Source organism: Solenopsis invicta, chromosome 5, assembly GCF_016802725.1.
Source record: "Solenopsis invicta isolate M01_SB chromosome 5, UNIL_Sinv_3.0, whole genome shotgun sequence".
Lineage (NCBI taxonomy): Eukaryota > Metazoa > Arthropoda > Insecta > Hymenoptera > Formicidae > Solenopsis > Solenopsis invicta.
This window is the reverse complement of record NC_052668.1, coordinates 22,232,413-22,255,301: the sequence shown is the minus strand read 5'-3', so window position 1 is coordinate 22,255,301 and position 22,889 is coordinate 22,232,413. Positions and strand designations below refer to the sequence as shown.

General features: G+C 37.7%; 1 protein-coding gene and 1 long non-coding RNA gene across 4 annotated transcripts in view; one reads left to right on the top strand and one right to left on the bottom strand.

The window, feature by feature from the left end:
* LOC105195166 (zeta-sarcoglycan) overlaps window positions 1-22,889 on the bottom strand; it is a 207,219-nt gene that overhangs the window by 3,270 nt on the left and 181,060 nt on the right. For all 3 annotated transcript variants that reach the window (XM_011160445.3, XM_039448922.1, XM_039448921.1), the window contains 3 exons: window positions 20,458-20,737; window positions 7,544-7,733; window positions 6,206-6,398 (listed from right to left, as the gene is read on the bottom strand). In XM_011160445.3, the coding sequence (XP_011158747.1) occupies window positions 6,206-6,398; window positions 7,544-7,733; window positions 20,458-20,737 (663 nt within the window). The remainder of the gene's footprint in view (window positions 1-6,205; window positions 6,399-7,543; window positions 7,734-20,457; window positions 20,738-22,889) is intronic.
* Window positions 2,118-3,010, top strand: LOC120357701. The gene is made up of 2 exons (XR_005574704.1): window positions 2,118-2,233; window positions 2,900-3,010. It is a non-coding gene; the product is annotated as an uncharacterized LOC120357701 (long non-coding RNA).

Genomic DNA, 22,889 nt, shown 5'->3' with positions numbered 1-22,889 from the left:
ATTCTCTATCTACATGTTTCGACCCACGACCGATCCACTGTCTTTCTTTTTATTAAAATTACTACAAGCATCGAGGTAAATAACAATCTCTGTTTTTCTAAAAAAAAAAGTTTGGCATCTAGGGAACGGGCCTAATACGAGTACATTGCCGGTCTCAACTCGAGAATGCACTTGCATCATAACATTTCGGAAAACTACCTTTTAGCGTGTTCCTATTGTATGTAAAGAGAGTACTTTTTTCATTTTTTAAAATTTTTATTTTTTATTTTTTGTTTTTGACTAATTGTCTTTTATATTGAAAAGATTTCACAAAATATAAAGTGATACTTCCGAGCTAAAATGCGAGAAATATCGTTATATTTGCACTGAATGTTGTAAATAATATTTAAAATTATTATATTTAAAATTTTATCTTGTAATTATTTTAAAATTTTTGTAACATCATTTTAATGATAAAATGCATTGTTTCACAATTTTAACACGTAAATGCAATATGCTTCTAATTTTATAAAAAACATCATTTTTATGTTGTAAATAATTCAATTTTTTGAACGGCCGATACTTGAATTCTGTTTTGTATGATATCAGTTTCGAGTGATATCAACTTCACAGTATAAAAATGTTTTTCATTTTTGTTTCCAAGTTATACATTTTTATATGAAATGTGTATTTTTCTCTGATGTTGTAAGCTATAATTAGTTATTATATTTATATACAACTTGTTTTTTAAATTACAACATATAAATACTTTCTAGAGGTGTTTAAGTACGTGCAAAAGTCTCTGAAGAATTTTTTTATACTTGTAAAAGTAATGAAAATTAACTCTTTTCCTATCCTGAGTATTTCGTGTTCGATCGATTCTTGTTTGTACAAGTTTCTCGTAAATTTTCGATGAATTATTAAATTATATACATTTTATTGTTTTCTAAAGTAAAGTTTCAACATTTCTAGAAAGTTGAAACAGTTTTGGAAAGCTGAAAGTAGATTCGTGAATTTTTAAAGATTTCTTTTAACCATTTTAAATTAATGAAAACATGAACAAATGAATATATTCAGGCAGATAAAGGATTAAATAAGTACGACAAATAGCGCTGCACTCGAATTAAAATTCAAATATCAGCATCTGTATTAAGTTTTTAAAACATTTTTCGTCGTTCGATATTAATCGTTATTAACAAAAAGACAAAAGCCGAAGATGTCACGAAGCAAAGCGTCAAATGTGCAACTATAGCCCGTTCGTCGAAAGCACTTGAGATACGAGCAAATATTCGGCGATTGTATGTTTTGTATAGCGCGCGGTGTGTACACGCAAGGGTCGCGCGGCGCCTTGTTTGCGTCACACGTCCGGTCACTGCCCCGTCATTCACGCAGCGGCGCTCGAGCGAGGCGGCAGCGGGACGGGTTGCTCCGTACGTCGCATTGTCCCAGGAGATTTAAACGTCTCCCATGAACGCGGATTGACCGATGCTCGTGATTTGCGACGCGAGAACGTGTCGAGGCATTGCCTACGGTACACGTAGGTACGTATATAAATCGGGATTATATCTCGATCAGTTATTTGTTCGGAGAAACATCGAGAAACTTCTCGGTGGCGTTTGAAATTTACGGAGTTTATCGTCTCGTGGTGACGATTTACTGAGAATTGTCTTTTTATTTGATCAAATCGAGGGCGATAGCATTAGTTTGAGCTTTATAACGTTTCGCTTGTATGTACGTTTCGAATCGAAAGCCCGATGTGACTCGTGAATTTAGATTTATCGGATCGCCGATTAAAACGAGTGGATTAAAGCGATGTGGAAAAAATGTGACGCATCGACTGTCCATTAACAATGCGTATATTCGATTCGGGATTCACGAGTTCGAAATATCTTGTGCGTTTCCCTTGCTGCACAACGGTTTTCGATACATTCAGTAAGTTCGTTGCGTTTTAATTAGTTGTGTGAAGTGATCCGCGTATTCGGCGGTGGCGTCGGTATGAAGTTATCGCTGCCACCGCCATCTTTGCCGGCTAACGGAGGTACGTCACAACGCAACAACGCAGGCACGCAGAGCACGCCATGGACCGGCCTCGACCTTCTAGTTTCTACGCGGCGCGATCTTGACGAGTGTAGGTGCAAACAGAAATGTACATATGCGTAATTGGCGACTAGCTCCCCGTTCTTAGTGCTCGTTATCTCTCTCGCAGAGGGGTACGCATTCGCGATTCGTGTGTGTACCGGTGCTTTCTGAGAAGGTGCGTAGTGCGTAGTAAGATCAGCCGGGCGGGAAATCGTGGCAGGGCGACATCGCGATCGCGCGGATCCCTCTCGTCGTGATACGAGCCGCTCTGAAACGCACGCACCGTTTATCTGTTACAAGCGTGGCGATTTTCCGAATTGGAGCTTGGAGCAACAGGTCGCCGCGGCGGTTTCCAACGCGAAGTCGGCCGCTCGCGGATTTACCGTGGCGCTCCCGCCATCGGCGTTATTCTGGATGCACGGTGCTCTGATTTTGCGCGAATTCGCGGGATGATCGCGAATGCGAAAGTGAGGATGATAACAGTGAGAGTAATTTTGTAAGGTAGCTTCGTCGCGATGCTGCGTTTCGTCGCGATATAAAAACGCGTGTGCAACCAACGGCGAAAGTCCCGCGATCGTAATTAACCTTACTTTCGCGAGTCAATGCTGTGCGAGCGTTGCATGAAGAAGGGGGGGAAAGAAAATACCGGAGTTTAAAAATCTATTTAATCGACATCTTTCAGTACATCTCCGATGTTTGAAGACTAATTAAGGTCTAGGAAATACAAATAATCTTGTGATTTTTTTCGTGAAAAATTTACATCTGCTGTGTCTTAGTTTTAATTTCAAGAGTGCCGTGTAAAATATCGCAATTGTATTAATTAGAACGTAATTAATTTCAGTGTGTGTCTCTGAGGAAGATCCTAATAATCTGTGGACGAGAGTCAAATGGTTCTGAGAGGAAGAGGAGGCCTGGGATGGCATCGAAAGACAGTGGAGCAACCTTAGAGTGAGTGATTTTTATTTTATATTTGACAGGGGAGATTAGGGCTTGGCACAATTATCACAACTTCAGCATTTGACATTCTAAATAATTAATTATTATGATTAAACTCTACTAATGTTGAATTCTGTATATGATGCAGTTTCTTTGTAATAAATCTGAACATTCTGTATTTTAGCAAACTTGTCTCGATAGCAAAGTAAATTCGCACATGTCAGAGTGTAAGTTGCTTATATGACAAGTTATGAAGCTTGTCATATAAGCAATTTACACTATAACATATTAAGTTAATAAGAAAACGTAATGGAAAAAATAGATATAAACTTCTTGTAAAGATCTGTATCTTTTAAAATTACTGATGATTAAATAGCAAAATGCTGCTACAGAAAAAATGTCAATTATTTTAAATGTAGCTTGCTATAGAAATATTATGTATAAACGTTTTATTAGAGTTAAGTTGTAATTGAATTTACTTCTTACTAGATTGTGAACGAAACTTGCTTTAAATATGAATCATACCTCATCGTTACATATACAATTTGATTTCAATCATTTTATTTTAACAAATTACTTATTATTATTCAAAATAACATTATATAGTAACAGAAACTTTTTATTTAATTAATAATATTTGATTTATCTTCTCTGAGGCTGAACAGCAATAATATGAAATTTTGAAACATACAGAAATTTACCTTTCTAGAATTAGATTTTTCCTCTTTTATAGTACTTATAAGAGATATTTTATGATAATTTTGCCCTTTTCAATATGTATAAACAGAATATCAACTTGTCTTTTGTGTCTTGGTCTTTCCTGCTCTCTTGTATGAAAGTTATTATTTATTTTCATGAAACATCTTTAAAATCATTTACTTTTATAAAATTTTCAAGTATTTGTTAGTTGATTTGAGTCTTACATTATATACAAGAATTAAATATTTCACAAAGTTTTATTTTATAATTAAAAATAACTTTTTAATTATATAATTATTTCAATAAATATCTATTAAAAAATAAAGAATACAATCCAATGCTCGTAATAATAATCTCTTTGTTCAAATTAATTATTTATTGATATTAATTATTTTGAATGCTTGTGTAATAATTTGGGTATATTTTTTATTTTACAGATCAACGTAGCTACAATGCAGTTATTACTCCACTGTTGCGCATCGTATCGGTAAGTGAAATTACCGACAAATTATCTTTTATTTTAACTTTTAACTACACTGGCAGGATATAAATGTACACAATTACATATACAATTATGCAAATAACTTTTGATTGAAATAACTTGAATTGTAGTCCAAGATTACTGTTATTTAGAAAAAAAAGTATGTTAAAGTTAATGTTGTTGCAAATTAGAAAAAATCTTTATTTTTAATACTCAAAATTCTATAAAAACTTTATTTTATGGTGTATTTGTAATAAATGATTATCTTGTATCTTTGGAATGTTCCATTACTACACCAGATAAAAAGAAAACAATTTTTCAAATATTATTGTTGTTAAAATTTTTATTAAAATTTGGAGTACAAAACTACCCTGCGGATATAGTTGTGTGTGGTATAGATTATATTTGGCCAGTGTAGTTGAGAGTTAAATGGAGATTCTCACAATGTTTCACTTTTTCTTGGTTTTTACAATCTATTAATATCTATTATTAATTTTTTATCAATTAAAAAGAAAATGATATGAAATTTATCAAGTATTTGATGCAAAGTTTTCACACAATTTTTAAAATACGTCTGTCAAAAATTTTAGAACAGAATAAAATAATTGTAACGTATTATATAAAAAATAACTGGCGATGAAAAAACAGTAATAATGTTTTGGAGCAATATAATAATGTGTAACATAATATTTAGTTAATCTTTTATTTAATTTTTCTCAAAGTAAGTAAGAGACTGGTGCGATGCTTTTTATTATTTTCGCGAAATTTAAAATAAAATACAGATACAATCATTGTCCGATGAGCGACGGCATTAGACTTGTATACCTCAATTTCAGTACTATCATCACTATCGTTCTAACAGTGGCGCGGATTGCACTGTAAATCTCCGTATGCCCGTAAACCATCGTATTGTATCTAAGTATTCCAGCAACAGAGTAATATCTGTATTGACTCCCGCGGCCCGAAGTCGAACTCTAGCAATAATCGATTTTCCCTTCGGTGGAGATGGTCCACGTGCTAGTTCGTCTCCTTCCGCGTTCTCCGCGAAGCTGCTCTTTTACCGTTCTACATCACCTTATTTCCCCCTCACAGTCGCTTTCCCACCCCCCGACTTCTGCCTCCGTTCATCCTACCTCTTCGGGATCCGCGCTATTTCATATCTGGCGCAAATCCAATCCTATGAATATAATTTTCCGCCCGAGCAAAGTTTTATTGTAATCGTAAATCCGTCTGTAAATTGCCCGGCGCTATCAATAACCGCGGCGCGGCGGTACAACTTCGTTTTGTCCCCCTCTTTGCTATCTTTCCAACCCCTTCCGTCCTACCGTCGCCACCATTTGCAGTCTTCGATCCCCCGCCGTAATACACCGAGGTGCTTGGTGAGAGATGAGGATGAGGACGGGGGTAGAAGGGTTAAGGGATTGTACAAGCTTATTCGGACCGAAAGTGATGATTGAAGGACTAGATGGAACGGAGTTGCCATTTCCGAAACGACTTCTTCGCGAGGAAACGAAACGGTGCTACAACGTTATTATTCGTTCGTACGATCGAACGAGGACGATCGATTGATCCAATTCACTCGGCGTCTTTATTATTAGTTTGTATGCCGGTGTACTAAATATAAATGCGTTTTATCCTCGACCTATAAACTTTATGTATTTCGCGGAGTTTGCCAAAATAGCTGATAATCGATGATCATACTTCAGTTTAACAAATTATTTTCGCAATTGTCCGACTTGAATAGTAACATTGTTGTATGAGCTGTCTGGCTCTACTCGTATAATTACTACTTGATGGAATACAATTATGTACATAGATATTTATATTAAATTTCGATGAAATTGTTGACACGCATATATTAATGTGATTACAAATAATTGTATAATATTTGACAACAATATCTAGAAATCATCTATTTGTAGATAACAAAATCAGATAACTGGATAGTTTTAGGGAAAATCTATCTCGAGACTTGCACAAAATTCAATATCCCGTATGCTTACGTTGTAAAAATATCTGTAATATATTTACTTGAGACCGCGTCCTGATTCTCCTCTAACCAGCGGAGTCTGCACGCTCCCTTGAAAAACGGCACCACCATCGCCGGTCACCCTCAACATTTCCGCCCCTACGATAACCTGTTTCCTGTCCGCGGAGAAGAGTACTCCTCCACTTGGATCGGTTATTCGGAAACCCCTAGACACACAGTCGACGCGATCCTCCCCTGGAAGCAGAATTTAATCGAATACATTTATAATAATTTTAAATTTGAAATATATTAGTAATTATACACGGCAAATTAAACATTATTATGTAGGGGAGAGTTGTGCACCAAATGTGTACCACTTGAGATATTTTTTTTGTTATATTTTCTTTGATATTGATGCTAATAAATGTTGTAGCTTGATAATGTTTCAGATATATATTACTGCAATGTTTAACTTTTCACCAGTAAATTAATTTATTACAAATCTTTTTGTAACATGTTATAAAAGATATAATTTAGGACCGATCGGCAAAATTATACCTGTGAGTCTCTTAAATTGTATTTTATGAATTAAAATATAATTTGCTAATATAATAAATCATTAACACATATTTTATTAATAATTCATCGATAAAAGGATAAAGTATTTAATAATTAATAAATTAAAAAGTAATGATGTAGAAATAAAACTGGGTTGAATTTATTTTCTGCAATTGACATATTTTTATTCGTATGTTATTTATTTTTGTTTTATTATTATTACTTATCAGTGTTACATTAATATCAATTATTGCAATAAAATTGTATTAAATTTATGGTGGTACAATTTAGGAAACTTGATAGATTTTATGAAACTAATATATTGATTTAATCTTTATAATAAACTTTATAGTAATTTTTTATGTTTCTACAATAAATGTAAAATATTCTACAATAAATCTTTTTTTATAACAATATAAAAATTCACTATAAAATTGCATGATTGCATTATTATCAGTTATATAAACTGATTCAAAATTAACATTAGTTAATCGGTAATATCTAATTTCAAAGTGTTATTAGTTTGCACAATATACTTAATAATTTTGTCATTAAATTTTGCTTACATTAATTTACAAGTAAAAATAGAAAATATTGACGTATACAATAAATAAGGTACGAAAAATATAAAATATTGAGCAACTGGTTTTCAGTGCATCTCTCCTCTGTAATTCAATCTCGAATACCTCTCATAAAACTAGATTTCAGTCGTATACGTGTATAGCTCCAAATTAGATCGTTTATATAATTTTATTTCTCTCTGGAGTATTAAAATTACTTCTTGACATCGGGAGTTGCGTGAAAAATGCTGGTTGCTGTACGCTACCATTAATATAACTTACCAACTGTTAATCGCGCGAGAAGCCGACCATCGTGAGATCTCGCCGAGGCCGTAAAATTACTCCATGATTCCAACACCAAGTTTTTGCCCCTCCGAGATCTCAGACTGGAGGCCACGAGGGCGTCTAACACGGCAGCTTGACCTCTTAGCTCGATTCCCCCAGGCACCACTTTTAGCGAGCCGATACCTTCCTGAAAGAGAAAAGGAAATGACTGTCAGGACAGAGGGGCAAACCGTCGAAACTTTCTAGGCCGCGGCTATAACATCCGATAAAAATAAAGCATAGACTCGCCACGATTTATTGCACCCTTGTACACCAATTCTATTTTCTATCAAATTGACAGCTGATTCAGGCTTTCTGCTTCCTATAAATTCTGTTTTACCAGTCGCCAAAATACGATACTCAATTTCTAACGATCTTTCTACTGATTTTTCAATTTATCAAGCTACGTTGGTAAGAAAAAATCGATTATTAAATTACGCGTAGAAATTATCGTCGAAATTAAGATAGGAGGTGCGATAGCATAGTCTACATTAAACCGAGACGGTCTAAGATGCTTCCGTGCTGTGTATCGTCGCAGGCAAAGCCGGAATTTATTAAAATCGGACCGCACGTCAGGAAGCTTCGCAATATCGATACCTTCGAGATCGAGTGAACGCCCCGTCGCGCTCGTATCGTAAAACAAAATAATATACTCCATTACTGCGTCGAGTTTCAGCGTGGTGGTATTAAGTATCGGCGGCATCCCCCGCCATTATTGCCACTTCAGACGGCTGAATTATAAATGCGGCGATGAGCTACGTGCGGGTTAGGCGCGGTGATCCATTGTGCCTGTTCGTTTGAAATATCTGCCGTAATATCCGAAACAGTGGCGTAGGCAGAATTTTATTTTAGTTGGGTGTCTCTTTCACTCCTTTCTCTTACATTCTTTGTCTCCCTCTCGCTCATCGACCACCCATGTATCGAGCGAAGGTGGCTGGATGGCCAACGGGGGTCGGGAGGAAAGGAGAAATGCACTATAAAGTAGACACATTGCGCGTTTGCATTCATCTCGTAAACTTTGGGTAGTCTCCCACCTGGGACTTATCCCGAGTAGAAAGTGCAATTTGGCGTTTATGAAACAGTCTTACCGCGTATAATTGCGATCGAACTTTACCCTCGGCGATGCTAAGGCATGTACACTAAGAAAAATGTTTTGTTCGATGAATGGAAAGTTTGATTAAAATATACCGAACTATTTCGCAGAAGTAATTAATTTTTTTCTTACATAAAATATTTGGTTATTATTAAAAAATGCTTTAACCAAATAGCTTTTGCTGAAGGCACTTTTTCTAGTGTGCATCTGGTCGAAAGTGTTGTCTATATTTCTTTCCAAGATAATCTTGAGTTTACAAATTTAATTAAAATACATACGGATATACATCTGCATACTGAGAAAAACCTTTTTAAATTTTAATAAAGTTTGAATTGTACTAATGGTATATTTACTTACGGTACATAAATTAATATTTACTCTATAAGAAAAAATGATTTTTAAATTGGTTTTTATACTAAATAAATATATATTTACATTTAGCCAATATTTCATTAATATTATTTGAATAAATATTGAAATTTAGTAATTTTGTAGAGAAGAGTTCACAAAAACTAGAAGAAATACAAAAAAGAATTAAAGTCATGTTCTCCGTAGTAATATTCACGTTTTCCGAATTTAAGCACACTAATTGAGAGGGTTACATTTAGATTCTACTCGTCAATTTGCGCGCGAAAATGAATTGCATTGCTCTAACCATTTGCTCACGATATGAGCATAATTCAGCGGCGGCTGTCAATTACATTCCTCATATTAACACGAACGTGGCGTATTTTAATATCGCTTGGGAATCCACGAATTAACCGCAAAGCGTTAGAAACGCTAAATGTTAGAAACAGTTCGAAACGAATAGAGATCGCTTGGCAAACCTCCCGGTTGTCGTACTCTCCGTCGCCACAGTGCCTTCCTTAAAATACTATTGCGGTAAAATAGCTCATTCTTCGTGCTATCGTCCACATTGGTTTCCGATGATTGGCTGCTCGATCGAAACCAATCGCCACGCTCTGTCCGCTTATTATTACAATTGTGGGAAAAAGAAGAGGGCTGTCCACGTTCTGTCCGAACTGGTTTAACTTCCGGGCGGATTCCATTTCACTCGAGCGGTTTTTTTTTTTCTAACCGGACATCGCGCACTGACCGAACCCGAACATTTGCCGAATACGGCGCAGCAATTTGATACGTTAGTCCGCAGCGAAACGATAAGGATAATTTAAACGAGATATGAAAAGCCGAATAGTCGGGAGGACAAAATTTATTATTGCAAATATAGCAAATATGTCCAATTGAAATTTAATCTTGATTTATAAGTACGGTATTTTAGGAGAAATTCAATGTCACATTTACTTTGCACGAACAAAGTAAAATTTTATGTCTATGCAGATAATCGTGATTCTTACGATCTTAATACAATATTTTTGAAATAAATAAAATCAATTTTTGTTTCAAAAGCATACGGGATCTTTTAATTACATGTTGTCAGTTTAGAAAGTTATTACAAGTTAAAATATTTAGTTTTTAAATATTTCTACACGTTGACAACGTTATCATGATTAAATAAATTAGAAATGTTAAAAATCTGACTTAAAATTATTTTACAGTCGAATGCTTTTTCTTATAGTGCTCTAATATTAATATATCGTTTCCTAATGGGAAAATGTGCGTACGAAAATTATTGATGGTAAAAATTATTATCCTGCAAATAATTACGATGATAGACGAGTGAGTGAACCCTGCATATATATTCGATTGCTTTCGCGTACGTGTGCTGTCTCAATAGTATTACTATTAGCATTATTGTCGCGTCTTTGTTAACTGTTTCAATCGCATAATTTGCTATTGCGCCACCATAAGCGTCGTCGTTCTAAAGAAAATGACCGGCCGCCAGATTTCGCCAAGTATCGGTTCCGAGATCGCGGTTTAAATACTCGTTCATGGAGTTTCCCAGCATCACTTCGGATGTGCGTAGTTGCGAGATCGGTGACGAGGGATCGGCGGGCGGAAAGGGAGATCTCGAGCCACCGGCACTCGATTAGCCAAATCGTTCGGAAAACGATACGATCTCTTTGCCCTCTACTTAACCGTAACCGTAAACCCCAATAGCGTCTATGGAGAGCGAGCGAGAGTGCGAGGATGAAACAGAGGGAGACACGATCATACGGGAAGAATGAGAACGAGGAGAAACTCTGGAACGAGAGATACGGGAACGGCGAGAAAGAAAGACGAGGTACACAATAAAGAGAAAAAAGCGCGAGCGTGTGGAGAGCAAGAGCGGAGGAATGAGAAAAGAATGAGGAAGAAAGAGAGATAAAGATAGAGAGAAAGAGAAAAAGAAAGACAGAAAGAAGGAACTGCGGCTGCACCTGCTTTTTAGAATCGCCAGACGGTCTGGAGGAACCACCGGAGTCGAGAAGATCGTCCAATCGTGGTGGTGCGAACGAGCGGCAGTAGTAAAAGTAATCTACCGTCAGACAGCTATCATTAAGTCCGAGGCTTTATACCCTTTTTATCTCGTTGTCTGTCGGCCGTTGATAAGGGGATTTAAGCGACAATAAAAAATATCGACCCTTAGCCCTCTCTCGCAGCGCGATCGGGCGCGTGCCTTTTTTTCCACCTCTCCATCGCGATCGCGTGTAATGTTTTTCCGGGGAAAAAAACATAATAAAATGAAATAAAATAAAAAACAAAAAGAAAAATCCGTGCAATTAGCCGGTTGAATTTCTGGCGGCGCGGCGGATCGAGCCGACCGTATTTTCTTCGTATCGGCGCGATTGGTTGCCGTCGCGAGCATCAAGTATTTATCGTATTGAAAAATTGCGGATTCGCGTTCGACAACGGAAATTGCGCGGTGTGACCGATTAACAGATTTTCGGGTGCATTGAAATCAATTGACGAATTCGATGAATGTATGTTTGCGTTTTTTCATGAAAAAAAAAAAAAATGCCACATCGCGTTATTATCTCGCATGTTTCGCTTCAAATTGCTCAACATGTCGAGACGCGCGATTCGCGTGACAAGGGTGAGCCAGGGGCGGGTAGTAGCGTCTGTCGGTGCATGTAATGAAATCCAAATAACACCCCTAGTAAGCGTATATCATCGTAACGACGCCTCGGCTCGACGTTACTCGGCTGGTCGCCTCGTTCATAAATTAATGTAAAGCGCGTCATATTTACAAGGATTACAAAAGCGTTCCATTTTCGCGCTCCGCTTGTTCTAATCGCGGTCACTTTTCCGCTACTATCGAGGTAATCTTTATCCGAGAGGAAACTACTAGATATTTTACGATTTTTGTATTATTCATACATTTTTCATTATGACGCTCTGAATATATTTCTTATTTTTGCTTCTATATTTAACGTATTTTTGTTTTCGCGAACAAATATCATTATATAATATAATTTATCGTAATATTCTAGATTTCTATCATAACTTTCTTAAGCTCAGCGAAACAGTTCTATTTGAGGATTTAAAAATAAAAGAAAGACGGAAACCGTTTATAGAATCTGCAGTTGTTTTTCGCTTCGCTTATTTAAAACTTTTCCTTTTTTAAACAATTTTGAGAGATGGATCGATACCAATGTTTATGATTAAACGTATAAAAATATATTTAATCATAAATATTATTACGTTAAAAAACTTTTTATCAATACCTTTGCAATATTATTTTATATAAGGTTAATATATTTATTATTTTATTTTTTAATACTAAGTGTCGCGCACGTGATATTCTTGAATTTTCGGTAAAGTATTTGTTTTGTAAAAACTGAAGTGAGACACATGAAGTATTTAAGCTTTTGATGTACTCGCAGTATTCCTTATTTAAATTTTACTGAGAAAATCCAAGAATTTCCTAAATTGTTTTAACATAAATCTACATCCGTATGAAATTCACTCCAAGTCAGATTTCAACTGCAATGAATTTCATTCCGGCAGATGAATAGAAGTCGGCGTTGAACGCGCGTACTATTTTAGCGAACCGATTCGTGTGCGCATTTTGTTTCGCGAAAGTCAGAAGTAGGACGGGGAAAGTAAAAGGCTTTTGGCTACTTTGTATAGCTCCCAAAAATTATTTATTTTTCTTTTTTTATTATAACTGTTGCTAACAGCTGACGAAGACTCATAATCACGTAATTAGTATCCGCGTTATCGCGCCTTCTGCTCTTAATTATACGCAATTGCCGGAAGTCATTATCAAAAATAATAATCGTTAGATCTCTCTGCGTATGAGCGAGCATAGCATCCGCGTGAGTTTGCACGACCGCACCGCTGATGGGTTAACCCACATGTACGTATACTTTCCATGACAAGCAGCCGTACGCGCGTTTCGTCTTCTCTCTCACACACACACACACACACACATACGTCGCGGTCCTCACCGCCTGTGATTACACATATGCACGTGTGTCACTACGTGCGGCCGCGCTAATGCACCTCACGTAATTATCCCGAGCCGGACGCGACGCTAGGTAGTCTCGCCTAACTTCTGCACCGCGCCGTGAGTAATCCGACTCTGAAACCCTGTCACTGCCTCTTCCTCGGGGGGATCCTCGATGAACCCCCCTCGCCGGTCACAACCGAATCCGGTCCACTCCCTTTCCGCCCCGTCGCATCCTCCTTGCACCCGCGACATCGCAATTTCATGTTATTTTACCGCGCAATGGCGCGGGGATTAAATCGCGGGTTTCTCCTCCTGACGCGCCTTGCCGGGATTAACTCGCACGTCCCAGCAACGACTTCGCCTAGCTCATCATCGGCGAATCGACAGGAGGATTATTTGTTGGTCGACCAAGTATATCGGTCCGCGGACGGAGGTTAGACTTTATGCCGTAAATTCGGGCATCGGCAACGTTGTATTTGTCGATTTTTCTATTCGACAATTTGCTTTCTATTCCGGCACGCTGCAATGTACAATAAATAATTTACATTGGAGAAACAATTTTGTCGAAGTATCTAAAAATTTAGCTGGATATAGATCTGAAAATTTGAATTATCGAAATAATTATGAAGGACGTTCAAGAATGATGAGTGACATCATGTTGCAAATCGTGACATTTAATAATCATGATTCTGATATTCTAACGACCAGCTTAAGTATCCTACGTGATTATTTTGAATCACAATAAGAATAGGTGCCCATGGAGACCAACACAAGCTGTTCGTGTGTAAGTTAATGTAATTAGCGAGCAAACATTACATAGCGTACAATATAATACGCAGACGTTCAAAAGTGAAGATGATCCACAACTAGGATTGAAACGTCTGCGTTTATATTGTACGCTATGTAATGTTTGTTTGCTAATTACATTAACTTACACACGAACAACTTGTGTTGGCTCCATCGGCATTTATTCTTATTGTGATTCAATTCTTTAGAGCCTCTCTTAATACTAATTGTAATTATTTTGATGATCCAAGAAAAAAAATTATTTTCAGATCTGTATTCAGCTAAATTTTCAGCTAAACTTTTAATTTCAAAAATTGTCAACTAAACTTTAAGATAATTTACCATTTTTTTCTTGTACAACTGATAAAAGACAAAATCATTTTCTTTCTCACCACTATGCTAAAGTATCGATTGATTTTTAACTGCGTTTATTCGCGCGATAAATGTTTATGGAAGAGAAGATAATATGGTGTACAGATATAGAAAATCATGTCGCGTAACGAACCATCATCGTAAAGTTTCTTAACCAGGTTTCCTTTTTCTTATGGTAATGAGCACGCGAAAGATCTAATGCACAGTGGGACAACTGTTTTATAGATCTGTAAGTAAAATATATACATATACATATATATTCTTTTTGGTGTGAGTAACAATTATATAAAGGGGATTGCGGAGATGGGAGACCCTCAGGGCATCATTAATGCTGGTGCGCACTTGCCTCTTCCCTGGAATCCTCTCTTATAATATTCCAGCCGTTCCTGAATGAGTCGCCTTCTCTTGAATCCCATCATTTTTTTTTTAATTTTGATATAATAGTTTATTGTATTTTGCCTCTTCCTGTTAACATTTTTCTACCAAATGTAGTATTCAAATAGAAATCATCGCATCGTAGCTTTTCCGCGCACTCCGGGTCGAGTACATGTCGCACGACACACATTTCCACGGATTATGCAATACCGAAGGGAAACGGGGGGAGAAGGGGGAACCTATAACCCCAATCTGGTATGTGACGTAGGGCTGCGGGATCGGCGGTTCAAAATGGGAAATCGATAAAAACGCCGCGACGGCTGGCGTAATGCAACTGCCGAATTTAAATCTTCGCCACGGCAATTTTTGTGGGACAAATATCGTTTTGTTGACTTTTGGCTTGCGACGCGCGCGACCTCGGCCGCGATATGGAAAGCGGAGTTACGACGATAGTAGAGCGATATCTAAATTTATAGCTGTTGCAACTGATTTAAACGGATATATCTGGTGGAATAGGCTATTTTGTAGAAATAGATACGCAGCTATTTCGTAAATTATATATTCTCCGCGATTTATTCTACTTATTTCATACATCCAAGTTAAGAATATTAACATTAGATTTTTGTAGAGCAGTCACATATTCGCGAGTGCTAATTTAAATGGGACGAGTAACATGCCCGTAATTTAAAAGCTTGAGACGCGAAAGTGATCAATGAAAGCAATTGTTGTATTTAAGGGAACATCGATTGATAAAATATGGATCCTTCATAAGAGATTCGTACGATGGTCTCTCGTGGCTTAGCGCGAAATCCCTGGAAACAATAAACTTGTCTGTTCGGCCTTCCACGCGAACCAACCTATAACCGCCACCACTAACGTACTACGGCACTGCTATACGTTCAAAATTCATGGCGCTATACCAGCTATATTGCACTTGCACTTGGTGGCTAGGTGCTATAATGGATATCCTTTAATACTAACACATTGTATATATATGTAATGTATACAGGGTGACCACTCGCGCTTTCACACACACACACACACACACACACAAAACATCCGCGATCGAATTTTTGTCGAAAATCGTGTGGTTGCATAAAGTTCACGAAGTTCATCCATTTTATTCTTTATTCCTCGTTCTATCGAAAATATGCCACAGAATTTGCCTTAAAATTGTGTATGATGATATTCTGGTTATTTAACTTATCTCGATTTAGTAATTTTATATTCTAAGCAAGAATTTTTTATATTTATTCATTCACGTAAATGTATTAATGAGTTTTAGGAATATATCCCATTATAAATTATACGTATTAATTTGCTAGTATGAATTAAATTTTAATATTAAATTTCACGATAACTTTTTAAGAATATTAAATATCTTAAACGCAACTTATTGAAATAAGATCGATTTAATTTTGGATATCTCTAATAAATATTACTAATTTGACTTCGATAATATCGGGGCACAATTATTTTTGTCATTTAAAAATTTTTGCAGAACATCGAAATAAATTTTCCACCTATCTACGTTTCTAATTTCAAAGCTATTACGAGATTAAAATGAAAAAAAGAACGTCATCCTTACACGTGACGAATTAATGGAAACGTACATGAATGTACATGACTTGAGTGACCAAGTATTCATTTCGAGACATGGATTTCAATTGATTCTGTATAGAAGGGATCCTGCGAAAGGAGCCACCTTGTATGGGTGCAGAGGGCGCGTGTGCAATATGTATCTTCGTAGAGGATGTAGGAAGGAATGTATACAGGTGAATTCTCTATGGATACAAGGGTTATAGAGGGTAAGGTCCCGCAAGCGATATTAGGTGGAAGGGGCATCTGTTCGCTATGGCCATGTATGTAAGCCGTTAGTGCCAATATAGTGTCTGTATATCGCTCCGTCCGACATAACGTTTCAGGGCGTATTATATATTGTCCGTAATCGAAGATCTCTCCTAAGACCTCTCCACTTGATAGGAATTCCGAAAGGAACCCGAAATATTGATACTTGTGAACGACAAAGTGCCACGTAGGGAAAATCCTTTCGCATATCGCGGACAAAAATACAGATATAATCGATAAAAGTGTATCCAAATAATACGCAGTCGAAGATTGTGCAAATAAAACGCGGCGATATGCAAAGAATATTAAAAATTGATGAAGTAAATCCTCGGGTGGTGTAAAACGTAAATGATAAATGAAGGAAGTTTCTTAAATTATAAGAAGCTTAGCCGTCAAGATACTTAAAGTTGCAAAAAGATATCAGACGTTTAATTTTCCACTAGAAAAGAAAATTGGTTTTAACTTGGCCGGAAAGACTATTTGAGGCAGAGCGCGTGCGTCTCTCCGAGATTATTTTGTACGATTCACGAATGAATATATTGGGAAATCGTTAGCCGTACGTGTAATTATTAACCGGTAACATTGATCGCGGCGAAGCCAGACTTCATTAATAAAGCGCACCGATCGAGGGCCTCTTAATTAATTCCGCCAGGGTGAAAGTTTTGCAGTTACGAGGGCGCACGACGAGCAAGACGGTTTTCTTAATTGAGAAAAATGATTTAATTTCTTCGCGGTATCGTTTGCGGCGGAGGACGAGCGAGAAGAAGAGAGAGTGGTCGGGGTTGGTCGAGACGGGGTAACTCGAGAGTGAAAAGAGGCAGCGGGAGCCAGACCGAGAGACTCTCATCAAATATGAATGGTCGAGGAGGATGGATGGATAAAGATGGGGGAGAAGTACGGTGAGCATGAAATATTTCCCAGTCCGGGAGTGCATCGCGCTTTCACTCGCCTAGGAATACCCCGCATAGGAACGGAAAACTTCTAGATGGGTATCAACCGAGTTCCGAGGAGTTCCAGTTCCCGACTCTACGCAACACTCCGTGACTAGTGGTTTCAGCGGCGCTTGTAACCACCGTAATGTCGGTGTTTTTACATATCATAATGGATACGTATTGCCGAAAATTGCATATTTACGTTTTTTGCGATGCGCACGATGTACATAGACTTTCACGGAAAGCGAGAAAACCAGATGGAAGTAAAATTTACAATTTATTTATTTCTCCGAAATTAAACGAATTTAAATTTTCAGTTTTGATTAGCAGTCTAATTACTAATGTAGTGTCATTAAAATGTAAAACTTTTTGTAATTTGTCCCGTAAAGGTTTCGCATCAAATGGTTCCAAGGTATTTTGTACAACGCTGTAAAATATCGTGTAATTTTTGTCATCTCCAGTTGTCCCATATGTCGTTTCCACTCCGCTTACATCCGCATCGCGGTTGATTATATTAAAAAATACAAAAATATCTTAATTTTGGATACTCTCTTCCTGCCATTTCTTTTTATACATGTTATGAAAAGCATGAAATGTAATAAGTGTATAGGTCACTCGTGTCCCGCAAGAGAGATAGAGAGAGAGAGAGAGAGAGAGATTCCGCATTTTAAAACAATCACCAAAAATACTTTGGACAATAAAATTTTTAACATCATTGTATGTATATTAGTTAAAATGTCATGCTGTTGATATTTCTGATGTTAACATTTATGAAATATTACTTCTGTAATGTAATATTTGGTTTAAAGAGCAAAAATAGTACGCGATATTAAATACGCGATATTTTGTGTAATTTCGATTTGTCTGATCAATCCGTTTATGCAAAATCCACAGCCGTCTTTCACACGTAAAATTTCATGTACATCTCGTCAGAAGATTATGTTCTTACGCTCTCACGAAGTGCACGGAATGTATGAAATTTTCGTGCTTATAAGTCGTACATATATTTATATTCGGCTACTTGATTCGCGGTCTCATCGACTATATTTACGTACGACTTTTTGGAGATATGTCAGTATTGCATCTATTCCCGGACTTCTCGCCGTGAATCGAAATCCTCGTAAATCGTCGCCCGCGGCAACCCGCAATGGTCGTATGCAATAATTAACGCGCCCGAACTCCTAATTGATTGTCTCGCTGATTTACCGAGTTGCACAATTAATCGGACATGAGTTATCGGCCGATAAACGAGAGTTTAATTACCGCTGCTAATTACGACTTACGACAGATGAAGGAGAGGCGAGGCGGGAGAGAACGACACACTGGCCGGAGAAGTTTTCGGCGCGAATCGGCAAATCGAACGGTATTAGCAGGGCTGAAGGATGCCTTGAGAAAAAGAGAGAAACAGAAAGAAGAAGAGTTACAGGGAAAAACCGGGTGGGAGATCAAATGAGAGAATCACTGTGAGAGGATGGGATATAGATGGGGATGAGAGAGCGGCAAGGGGTTCGCGGACGATCGTACAAGGAATGGAAGCGGAATAAAACGGAAAAGATAGCGGAAGGAGAGAGAGAGAGAGGGAGAGGTGGAAGAGAGCTGGGTGAGAAGGGTTAGGGAAAGAAGTGGCAGAGACTTACATTTCCCACGGGGTATCCCTGCTGCTCCCGGGCTCCTTACTTACGGATTGATACTCAATTTCCACCGAGTTTAGCCCCCATCGAGGGATCATTGCGCCAGATCGCGGAAGCTCCTTTCGATTTCGAATAAATTCGATAATGGCGAATAGGTAGCTGCAGTTTGGCGGGGTCGCGGGGCGGAGACGAAGGTTGGAGGAGTCTCACGAACGTTTTTGCCTTAATCGAGCGGACTAGGCGCCAGCTTAGCGTCGACGAATCCCAATGCCATTGTTGTATTCGCTCGGATACGTAGGAATGACGATTTGCAGAAGCGAAAGCGCCGGTACGATTGGACGATAAAGTGGATTGGAAGAATTTATGCGAATGTCTGCGCGCGTAACTCGAATCGGGTGTTACAAGATGATTGTGAGGCGCATTGTGCAGACTGTTCATTTAAGATTTACAATGAGATGCATTCTTTCTTCAGCTTCAAATAAATTATACCGATAGAATAGAATATAATTTATTTATTGCCAAGATGTTTAATGTCAAATACATAAGCAAAATAATTTCAGTCAAAATGCTAAAATTTATAATATCAAAATTAACACATTTAGCATGATATACGTATATACGTATGCGTAGAACGGTTTCTCGCTCGATCTACATAAAATCGCCAAACGTGTCCCGCTAACTTAGGAAAGTCGTATCCTGGCTCTCGCGCACGACACAGACATTTACATCGAAACGACCTTTACATTACAGCCATTATCGCAATCAAGAAGTTGGTACGGGCCGCGTTTCTCCGGGATTGCGAAGAGCGAAGGAGAACGCCGCGCCGCCGACTTACTTACTAATGAACCCGGTCGATTCCGGGGACGGGTAATTGTAACGCGTCCGAATTAAGTCCGGGGGAAGAAGAAGTATGAAGTGCAAACGACAATTTTCCACGACGAATATAGCAACGGCGCCGTTGTAACGGTTCCGGCAATTACAGCGAATTATATTAACCACATTTGCGCCTCTCGCCACCATTCTCAAAGCGACGTACCTCGATCGCACACCATCGTTCGTACGATCCGTCACCCTATTCGAAGCCTGTTATTCGAGCTCAGGAACTCGTGCGAAACTAATTCCAAGCCGCAAGACGGAAGTCGACTTTAATGACTGTCGAAAGTTACACACGTCCTTATCTAGATCAAACTTGAAGGAGACTGTAACCAATAGGAATCATTCTGGACCGGAGTGCGTTTCGGAGTTTTCGTAATGCGTATATTATTTCTCTCAAGAATTACAAGACGAAAATCTCTAATTGACGGATAGGCGAAATTTATCGTAGTTTTTACCATATTTTTGCTTTTTCAAATTTTTATTAAAGAAATTCTGAACAATGTTGATTAATTATGATTTCATCTGAACAATGTTGATTAATTATGATTTCATATAACATTGATTAACGATTCGTACGATAATGATATTAATTAATTAAATATTTATTAATTTATATGTAAACTTACGGAACTAAATCCCATGACCTTAAGAAGCCAGACGGTGAGGGCGAGGTTGAGGATGACGATGACCATAAGAGTCAACACGAGAGAATAAAGACATTTTTTCCTCCAGCCGTAGACCCCTACTCTGAAGCCACTTTTACACGGTGTAGTACCGGAAGCGCGCTCCTCTAAGACGGTAGATGCCGTTCTCGATGATGATCCCGTTGCTTGCCGTGCACCGCGACGACTCGCACTACCGGAAGTGCAGGGCTCGTCGGACCACCCTCCTTGGCCCCTGGACATCCTAAAAAAATACATAATAAGGTTTAACGAAATGTACATTGATGCAGAAAAATTTCTCTTCTTAACACTTTTGATTTTTCTTTAAAAAGAATTGATCATCAGTTTACACTAATCTGACTTTTAGGAGAAAAATTTATTTAGAAGCCATATTTAGAGGGAATTGTGACAAGTGAATGTAACTTCGCGAATTAATCAAAGCAAATTTTGTTTTTTCGAAGTAACAGAGAATTTATTCTGAATACTTTGTTTTCCACACTCCTCCTATTTGAATACCTTCATGCACGTTTTCGTGCTACAAGCGATTTCACGCCGTAAATTGGCAGATTACGGTTACGAGATACAAACGAGATGCGTGTTATAGCTACAGGTCGTTACACCGTGCAGTTGCGAGCCATTAATAAGACTACAATTACGAGGCTGTTCTTTCTGCCGTGATCATTTATCAACGGTTTATACCTCATTCTTGAACACCGGCTGCGCGGAATTGTGTTCGGGGAGGTGAAACGCGTCACGAAAGACAGATCTTCCGGTTTTTTCTTCTCTGTTCTAACAACGTGAGATACTTAATATCAGACGTGTACGGCCTGTAAAGATGGACCAGCCGAAGATCTCTTTCCTCGACGCCGAGGTGATAATTTTATTAGTTTGTTACTAATTCGCGCGAACAGCGAAATATGATTTTTTTTTACGAGAATCTCCGAACTCTTATATTACAAATTAAGTTAGCCAAAGAAAAAAAATACGATCGATACCCGTATGTAACAATATTACAAGAAAGAATGCAATCGGGATATATGAAATTGATTATGCTCGGAGAGAACATTTGCATATCGATGCAATTCATTTTCGTCGGCTGTCCCTTCTTCGTATTAACTATAACGATAAAATAAATCTGCTGACTTTTACAACATGACGAAACCAACGTTACACCTCACGTACATCATATCGCGATTGTCCCTCGTATTAATTATAACGATAAACTAGGTTCGTAGACTGTCAAAATGATGAATATTTCTCACTTTAAGATTCCCTTGTACAAATTTATATTTTAATATCTTTTCACATTAATTATAAGAGGATAGATTTGCAAACTTAAACAAATCGATGTTAGAAATTTTATATTTTAAATACTAAATATTTCTTAAAAAAGATTACACTTTTGAAATATAATATATTACAATTTTCAAGTTTTTAAATTGGAGACAAGATTTGTTACATGTATTATTACACGACCGTTTAGAAGAATATTTCAATTTACGCTTTGCATAGATTATTCTTTACACAGGCTTACGACGTCATTAAATCGTAAATCAGTCAGGTATAAAGATACTTTAATGGTATAGAAGCGCGAAATAGCGTGTCGGAGATTACGATATAGAAGTTAATATGCGGCTCTGCATTTTTATCGGACATCAGCGTCCGAAAGGAGAATCACGAAACGTAGAGACGGAATACGAAACAACGCGAACGAAAGGGAATGAGATAGAGTCGAAACTTATGCAAAGCTGGCCGCAAAATGCCTGACGTAACTTTCCTACCTAATCCTAGAGCCGTAAGACTTCGGGACGAGAGAAGAATCCCTCCCACTCTCGCTTTTCAAATCGCGAATCTCCTTCTTTTCTGCTTTTCTGCTTATCCGTTTTTATTTACGTTTTTGTTACGGAACGAGAAGTGTTGGTACGAAGCTGAGAGAGGAGTAGGAGAAAGAAGGGGGAGAAAGAGGGAGATTGGCGAGGCTGCGAGGAGCTAGAGCTAAAATATTCAATACCGACCCTCCATCCTCTAGTGGATAATTATACTCCTCGCGGGTATAAAGAGCTCGGTAGCTCGAAATTAAAAGCACTGGGGATAAACCAGCGCGAGAAGAGCGGCACGCGGTCGCGCTGGCTGTTCCAATTTCCCGACACGATCGTGCGATTCTCGACCGAGTTTATATCTGCTCGATGCTCTGGCATTCCAGCAATTCTTTCCTATCAAGAGATACACTCCTTTCCCTTTTTTTTTACTTCTATTGATTTTGCATTTGCTGCTATAATTAGCGCATATGTGTGTTGTTCATTAATTTAATAATGAAGAATATATAATGTCACACGTTTGTGGCTTATGTAATGTTAATCTCTTTCAACGTATTATTAACCCTTATAATTTTCCGC